Here is a 9441-nt window from a genome sequence, read left to right as displayed (position 1 = left end):
TATAAAAACGCCAACGCCAATGACAAAACTATTGACTTATAACCCATTAAACATGCCAATCACAACATAGATCGTATTGATCAAGCCTTTTATCCTCCTACTTTTTTCCCGAAAATTGTACTAGTGAAGAAATTTCTATATTTTTGGGGCTCAGAGATGTTGATTCATGTCTTAGTTCACATTTTTAACTCAAATGTTGGCCACAAAATGTGACGTCACACTATGATGTAGGATTTTATAAGTAGTCGTATTGAAAATTTTTTAGTTTGTAAAATTCAGGGTCAATTCACTATATTAAGACAACTGACAGGTGCCGAACCTGTGCAATAATAATTACCTACTCAAGAAAAATACAGATTTTGTATATAGCGGTGAGCAGGGTCGAATCCACAGGGACTGGGGATAGTTCGTTTCTTCTAGAGTTCAAAGTATAGGGGGTTTTGAGATTAAATGCCAATTAAATAAATTAAATGCAGAAAGTAATTAATTCAAAGAAATAATTAAGAGAAAACTCTAGGCAAGGGTACACTTCAGAAATGGTTCAGGCACTGATCATTGATTCACACATAATTCCACATTTATTAATAGACCAGTTATAGTTGTCATGCACGTGATAAACAACCAACCTTTCCTTAATTTCTCGATAGTTAAGGTACGACCGTTAACTATTTCTCTAACCCAAAAACAACCCTAGGTACGACCATAGGATTTAATTTCTAGATTGCATTAATAATTAGAAAGGCCCAATCCTAACTAACAAACACGCTACGAGGGTTTGTTTAAGTTAGATCGTATGCTCCCTTGACATAAACCCAATTACGCCAGTTGCTACTGAGATAAAGATAACGAACAATTACGGATTCAATTATCCCTATTTAGCAAAATAGCCTATGTGAATAATTAAATATTGCGCATCTATTCAATCACTCACACGAGCTATAGCAATTAAAAGCAGGAAACAGATAAATACCAATAAATTAAGGAAGCAATTAAAATAAATTAGATCTCACAGTAATTGTTGAACCAAATCTTCAGTTGTCCCCTTGACTAGAATTAAGAGGTTAGTCCTCCATTAATGGAGAACAACCATGCGAAAGAGCTCAGAAAAAAAAACTAAAACTATGCTAAAAGCCTAAACTAAAACTATTGATTCATTAACCTCTCGTACGTTTCTCCCTTTTTAAAGCCAAAAGGAAGTCTAATGCTATCTCTAGTGGTCCCCACACCAAATTCAAAGTCTTGTACGTTTCTTTTCCTAGAGTCCAAATGACTCATGCTTCTTATCCGTGGTCCCCGCACATGTGGACAAAGCCTCAAAAGTACTTGTTGTTCCAAGTTTCTCTATGTTGCTTTCTTTGAAAAGCCCAAATGACTAAATGCCTTGCACTAGCTTGTGGTCCCCACCAATTCAAGGACCTAAAGGTTGAAGCCCTTAGAAGTCTGCATTTTTCCATACAAGTCCCTCCTTTTTGGTAATTTTCTGCTTCACTCCTGAAATTGATTCCAAATACCAAATATGAGTAAATATCAGCAATTAACACAATATTTGTCAGGGATAGAAGGGGAAATCAATAATAAATTTACTAACAAATTATACCCTATCAACAACTTATAATTGTTTGATACTGTCCCATTTGCAACGATCTGTACTAATTTTCCAAGATATCATATTCGCAAATTAATACAGACCCGGAGATCACGAAATTAGGAAAGACCAATTGCTGCTTTTGCCTTAAAATTTCTTTAAATTGATGCAAAAAAGTTCTTCCAGGAAAGAAAAACTGAGGAGTTCGTGAGCCTCCAATAGAAGGAAGAAAAGTTAGATACTATCAAATGATTTTTGTATCTAAATCTTTAGTTGATACAATTTGTTCAAAGTTGTATTAACACAATACCGAATGCTAGTTGCATGTTTATACGTGAATAACCGGACATGTCATAGTGCCGTCTTGACTCAGTCTTGAGAAAAAAATATGGCGGAATTTAAATTATCCTTTCTTTTATGGATGGTGAAAAAATAACAATGACTTGAATAATGTTGCAGAGCCTTTGGGCCATGCTCCTTCAAGACTTCCATGACATAGTTGACGAAGACTTTCTACGAATATTCTTGCTCCTCTTGTCCATATCAGGACCACATTAAAGCAGCAAGTGAGAAACACAACTTAAAAGCTGAAAAGATTTATATGTTATGCATAGTGCCAAACCATTCTTTCATTTGTCTCCAAATTTCTGGAGAACTTTTCAAAGAATTATGGAGATAAAAGCTTCTGACATTATACAAGAGCAGCGTGATGCTTAATTTGATTTTCATAGAAGCTTTCGTGGATCTATGAAATTTCTTAATCCGGAAATATACACGTAATTAATACAAGATAGCAATTGTTTGAAATATTACTTGAATGGTGCTCTAATTTTACCTGCAAAGTGCTAGAAATTTAGTTGCTAAAAAAGTTTTACAAATAAGGATTTATTGGCGTGATTGAGCAATGAAAGGGTTCATAAGAGAAAAAAATGAAGCAAAATAGATATTAAAATTTGGTATTGTGCATAACTCATGAAGTAGTAAGACATCCGTACAAAATCAGATAGATAGCAAATACACAGACGACCTCTCCTCTTTAGGTTAGAAAGACTTTAATTTCTAACTTTTAACATTTCTTTCACCTTTTACAATAAGTTAATCGAGAAAAGAATAGATCCCATTACATATTTGTCTGCATGCAATTCCGTAGAAGGCCTATCAGTCCAACTTCTAGTCGACATCATTAAATTTTCTGCAAGACTTAACACATTAGCGTGTCTTAATTGGAATGCTTAGCATAGAAAAACATTGTGACAGTATGTAATAGTCTCTGTAGTAAAGTGATGTGATGAAGAAACGATAGGGAAATATGTTGAATTGATGACCTCTAGAAATTAGCCCCACAAGTTGATCTGTGACAGAATTCTAAGCAGGAAAGTGATGTAATTACAAAATTGGGAATTTCGCCATTTTCGTCCCTAAACTTTTACACTAAAACCAATTTCGTCCTTTATGATTTTTTTTAGCCAATTTAGTCCTTCGACTATTTTGAAATCTCTAATGTAGGACTTTTGCGGCGGCGACATCATATTTTATATATTCCGTACAATCGGTGATGGGTATATCTGTCTTTTTAAATTAAATTCTTCAATTTAGACGGACTTTGACCATAGTTCTTCTTCTTCGATGAATTTCACTGAAAATTTCATCTGGATTTATTAGAAACTTGCCCAAACTCTCTCTCACACACTCAAATCAAAGAAACAAAATCCATGAGAAAAACATAGAAAACCAAGAACCAAAAGGAAAATTGAAACAAAATTTGAAGGAGAAATCTCTCTCATACACATTTTTAAATATACTCACCGGTAAACTCATTTTGTTTGGTTCTGATTCTTCGATCCTCCATTCATGGTTGCTAGCAAAAACACCACCAATTGTCACTACCGACCCACTTTCATCCGTCAACTCTCTCATGACTAGTCATCATTCATTTTTCACCTTGAGTTTCATATGGACTCATAAGAATCTCTCCAAAATCCTTGCAGAATCTTAGTTGTAGAGTTGTATACTCCATTTTCTTCCCAAGAAAAGAAGAAAAGAACCAAAAACAGAAAACCAACAAAAGCATTAAGGGAATCCGAGGAGCAAGGGGAGCTCGCTGCCGCCATCACCATTGCCGGAGTTGCTATCTTCTTGCTAGAACCACCACTACTTACAGATCATCATGAAGAAAGTACTGTGCAGTTTCCATAATCCTTTTTTTGTTTTAATCTCTAGGTTGAGATGATTTTTTTGGCTGTTGAAATTGCTATCTTCTTCCCGTATGCTTTGTTTTGTAGATGAATGAAATTGAACAATGATACTTGCTGCAATTTTGTTGTTTCTTTTTCACCTTTTCTGCCTGAACGAAGCTTGACAAGATATTTGTCGACTTAGCCATAGTCAAATTTCATACGAAATATTCAATTTTTGTGACGACCTTAATCTGTTTGACAAAATGCCCAAACGAAATGAGTTTGTAAGTAGACTTGAGAGTATGTTTGAGAGCCATTTCTCCTTTAAGACGTGCGGCGTGCCTCAACCCGATTCCCACCGCTATACCAAAATAATCAAGCACCCTTTGTTAAAAGATGAGACCGCCCCTGGTTTCCGGTTCCTCCGATTGTTTTTCATTTTGCCATAGTAACCCCTCTGGGCTCTGAGAACTGAGACCATCCAGCCAACCACGTATATATATATATATATATATATATACACACACACACACACACACACTTGTCCTCCCACATTCATTCACCGGTCACCACCCATTCCAAAAGAAAGGCCAAGACCTGCTCCTCAAGGCAAAAGAAATTCCCTTCCTTATCGAACCCACCAAAAAAAAAAAGAAAGAGCAAAGGTAAATATAATAATAGCTCCACGGATTGGAATTCCATCTTTTCTCCCCAACTTTCTGGAACTTTCTCATTTTTTCCTTCCGCTACTTTTTACTTGCAGCTACAACCGACATCTTAGATGTCGCCGTCCTCGTCTCACCGTCGAAAAAACATGAACTACTAAGATCGGAGCATTGGACACGTGTAAGCCACTCAGCAATGACGTCGGTTGTCTCCCCACCAATGGCGCTGTTACCATCCATCAATCTCCCATTCCTTTCAACTCTGCTGACTCCACTCTCGGACGCCACCTTGCTCGCCGTCTCGTCCAGGTCGGCGTAAATGATGTCTTCTGCTTGAGAGTATGTTTGCTTCACTTTCTTTATGGTTCTTGATTTTTTGTTTTTTTATTGTGAAATTTATTTCATGATTTGAGTGTGTTAGAGAGTTTGTGCGAATTTCTGGTGAATGGGATGAGATTTCTATCGGAGAAGAAGAACTATGGTCAAAGTCCGTCTAAATTGAAGAATTTAATTTAAAAAGACAGATATACCCATCACTGATTGTACAGAATATGTAAAATATGGTGTTGCCGCGCAAAAGTCCTACATTAGAGACTTCAAAATAGTCGAAGGACTAAATTGGCTAAAAAAAATCATAAAGGACGAAATTGGTTTTAGTGTAAAAGTTTAGGGACGAAAATGGCGAAATTCCCTACAAAATTACATTCAAATTGATGATATTGGCACGGCCTGATTACAGCCTTTAAACCGTTGAGAAGTAATGTAGAGACGACATCAGTGAATTCATTGCTGGAGATATCTGTAAATCTTCCGAACATAATTTTTTTTTCTGAACGTAAGTTGATTCTTCAAAGTGCTAATGGGCCCAAAAAACCAAATAGCTTTCGAAGTCTTGGAATTTGGAAAACTTCCGAGTTAGTCATGTTGGAAACATGTCACCTTGATATGCGTGTTGAGGACGTCAAGGGCTTCCAATTTTCTTCAGAGTTAGCTAATTATCGTGTTAAACGGTGAACCTTTCAAGAAATTGTAATTCAAACCAAGGCTTCTCAATAAACGTTTTTCAAGTTCAGTGCCCAAAATTGAAAAGGTTGTGTTTGGATTGCATTTTTCATGATTTTTCATGGAAAAATTACTGTAGCGATTTGATGTATGTGAGGGAAAAAGATAATAGGGAAATGTGATCACGGAAAACGACGTAATTTTCCGATGAAAAATCGCAATCCAAGCAAGGCAAGTTTCCCAAGCATGGTGGAATTGCAGTTTGCATGGTTGATTTGTTTTTAGACAAGTCAAGGACTGTCAGTCCTGCTCATTTGCACATAGAAAGTAGCAATGGATGCTGGACTTGTGATTAAATCTGGATTTTATAACAACTAGATTTTTTTTTTTAATTAGTGAGCCGAAAGAAGAAAATTAAGACATTATCAAAATATTTTTGCATCTGCTTCTACATTTGTTTAAATTTGTATCAGCATGGTACGTATTACTACTTGAAAATGAAGCATCCTACTTTTCCTTCTTAACAATCTCCAATTGAAGGGCAACTTTAAACTGATCACTCTTTTGAAGGGCAACTTTGTGCTAACCATTTTTTTTTCACCTATTACAATTAGTTAGTCTAGGAAAACAAGGATTAGTCTGGAAAGGGCAGCTCCCAGATTGATTCCAAGGAAGACCTATGAGTCCAACTTCAGCTCAACATTGTTAAAATTCTTGCAAGGCTTAACATGAGGCCCAACTGACAATTGTGTGATAGTTTGAATTAGAATCTGGTAAATAGCATTTAGGAAGGGCCCAAGTCCTAAGGCCCGCCCAACTGACATCTCTAATATTTCTTTGCACAAGAAAAAAAAAACCATTTTCCTTAGAAAATGGTTTCTACATCCATATAATATCGGTTAGGCAGAAAATGGCAATGTATTTTCTTTAGACTTTAATGGCAATGAATAATGACCAATAAAAAATAACAATTAGATTTCTTTATAACTATAACTAGTCGATTTGAGTCATTGGAGATAATGTTGCTAGCTTCGGAAAGTTATCGATCAGATCAAATAAATTAAGCGTAAAAGATGAAGGACAATAAATTAGATACGGATAATGAGCTTCTCACAATTTTCTTTTTAACAAATGTCTTGATTCATGTAAACACACATAAATTGTCTTGAAGACTATACTTGGATCATATACAAACAACCAAGCTGACAAGATATTTTTTAAAATATTATGATGTATTTACCCTTTATCATGTATCCTTTGAAATTTTTTAATAAACAGCTCAGAGTTTAGGTCTAACCCCCTGTCACTTTTCAGTTATTTTTAAATTAAAGAGAAAAAAAAAAGAAAAGACAAGAGACATAATCATTTGCACAGATTATGGAAAGCGAAAGATTAAAAAAAATGTAGAATGAGGGAGAAAACATAAACCATAGAAGATGATCAAATAATGGAAAATAAATAAATCATGAAATGAGCAGAATTTACAAACCTATAATCATTCAGAAGATAAACCAGTCCATAACCTACAAGCGAATGAAACCCTGAAAAGCTTAACTCTCGAAATGGTGTCAACTTTGATACATATTAATATATTACTCCTTTGATTATCTAGCATTTGGATTGCTTTTTTTTTTTTTGAGTTTTTGTAGAAAAAATTACTGTAGTGATTAGACATATGTGAAGTAAAATGTGATTGAAAAATGTGATCATAGAAAATATACCAATTTTTTAGGGGAAAGCAGCAATCCAAACTTGGTGGATCAATAAAGAAAACCTGTGTGTGTGTGTGTGTGTGATGCTAGGGGGGAAAAACTGATTATTCAACGTATAGAGAGAAATTGAATAGATATAGACTGAAAATTAATATATATATATATATATACACACACACACACACAATCAGATAGACATTTGTGACTTCATAAAATCAAATGCTTCTTTGTAAAACTGTGAACTCTTATCTAGTTAGGCATTTTGAAAAACATTCTTCCTTTCTTTTCTTTTCTTTTTTATGAATAAAAAGGCTGTAAGGATTCCCCCCCCCCCTTTTTGGGTCAGAGGGAGGCTAAAGGTAGCAAGAGTTTGTGCAAAATGGAATAGTCATCTAAGGTCTAACCGCATGGGCTACAGATAGTGAACAATTTCTTGAATTTCATCAATTTCTTGAAAATAAATCATTCCAAGAATCTCATTACAAAATACAAAGTAGTTGAGATCAACATTCTACTTACAAGGCGAACTTAATTTTAATGGTTAAATGGGGAAAGCGAACATCAATTATGCAAGCTTTTCAGACCTGGGAAAAACTAAAGAAGAAGGATAATGTTATAATTGGTAATCATGCAAAGGAATAACATCAATTATTTGATAATAGGGGGTAGAAAAAGAATGCTTTGATTACCAGTTATGTAAATTATTGCACTGCCCTTCTTAAGTGCCTATGTGGATCCATTTCCTCGGTCGCCTTCGCAGTTTGAACGACTCTTCGACAATCGTACTTGGTTTTCCGGTTGAGAAAATGAGACCTCCCATAACTAATCCGAGCACCAATCCACAGCCATATCCCAGGAGAACAGCTTTCCAAGTGAACCCATCAAAGAATTCAGAATCATCATATTGTTGTGGGAATGGTGTCAAAAAGCCTATTATTTCGCAAATCCATAGTGTCTAGATACTGGCTGGAGTTTCCCAAGCATCGAGGAATTGGGCCAGACAAATTGTTATTTGACAAATCAAGAATACTAAGAAGACTTGAGTTACAGATAGAAGGTAGTATTGGGCCCTGAAGTGAGTTGGAACTCACATCTAGAGAATATAGATCTGGAGTAACAGGCAGTGGGTCTATGGTACCGGTCAAAAAGTTATGTGAAAGGCTCAAGTAGAACAACTGATCCAAAGTCTTAGACATGAACCAGCTTGGAATTTTGCTGCGAATCATGTTATTTGAGAGGTCCAAAAATTCTAAACTCCCTGAATTTCTAAGAAACTCTGGAAACTCCTTTATCTGGCAAGATGACAATCCCAAGACCCGGAAATCTGGATAGGAAATGCTCACATTGTTTGTAGTGTTCCATGGTGCTTCACTGTTAAAAGCGTTGTTTTGAAGCTTATTGGAGTCCACATACAAGTCTTGCCTTACCCCCGTAAAAAAGTTAGATGAAAGGTCAAGGTAGGATAGGGCCGGAATGGTAAAAATTGATGGAGGAATTGAACCGCTTAGTTGATTACTGGAGAGATCTAAATGTTCAAGATGCTTAAGGTTGAGAAGTGAGATCGGAATGTTCCCGGACAATAAATTATGACCAAGTGACAGCCTACTTATCTTTTGTGAAATGGAAAATTTGTCTGGAATATTACCTCGAAGATAGTTATCGTCCAGATGCAATTCAGTAAGCTGTGTAAGGTTGCCAATTGATTCAGGAATGACACCGAAAATTTGACAATAACTTAGATCCAAATGATTTAAGAACCCTATGCACCCAATTAAATCTGGCAACGCAGAGGAGAAACTTGTACGCGATAGGTCCAACTGCCTCAGAGAATTTGAAATGCTGCAGTTCAACTTAGGTAAACTAACAGTAAGATTCTCATTGCCACCTAAGAAGAGAACTCGCATATTTGGCAGAAGAAAAACATTACTCGGTAGATTACCTCTTATTCCAGTATCCATGAGGTCTAGATACGTCAAAGATGAAGAAAAATTCACCCTCAACTCGGATGAGATGCTCACCGATAAAAGCAACAACTCTCTTAAATAGATTTACAATAAAGAAAACATGTACGTGTGTGTGTGTGTGTGACGCTAGTAGGAGTCGTGTGTGTGTGTGTGTGTGTGTGACGCTAGGGGGGGAACTGATTATTCAACGTACAGAGAGAGATTGAATAGATATAGACTGAAAAAATATATATACATTCAGATAGACATTTGTGACTTCCTAAGATCAAATGCTTCTTTGTAAAACTGTGAACTCTTATCTAATTAGGCATTTTGTAAAACATTCTTCCCTTCTTT

General features: G+C 35.8%; 1 protein-coding gene across 1 annotated transcript; it reads right to left on the bottom strand.

The window, feature by feature from the left end:
- Positions 1-8040: 8040 nt before the first annotated feature.
- On the bottom strand, positions 8041-9099 carry LOC113772318 (receptor-like protein 7). Its single transcript, XM_027316913.1, has one exon. It carries the CDS (start codon positions 9097-9099, stop codon positions 8041-8043), a length of 1059 nt encoding a protein of 352 aa, XP_027172714.1.
- Positions 9100-9441: the final 342 nt, after the last annotated feature.

This window comes from Coffea eugenioides, chromosome 1 (assembly GCF_003713205.1).
Source record: "Coffea eugenioides isolate CCC68of chromosome 1, Ceug_1.0, whole genome shotgun sequence".
Classification (NCBI taxonomy): domain Eukaryota; kingdom Viridiplantae; phylum Streptophyta; class Magnoliopsida; order Gentianales; family Rubiaceae; genus Coffea; species Coffea eugenioides.
This window is presented reverse-complemented; position numbering and strand designations above follow the sequence as displayed.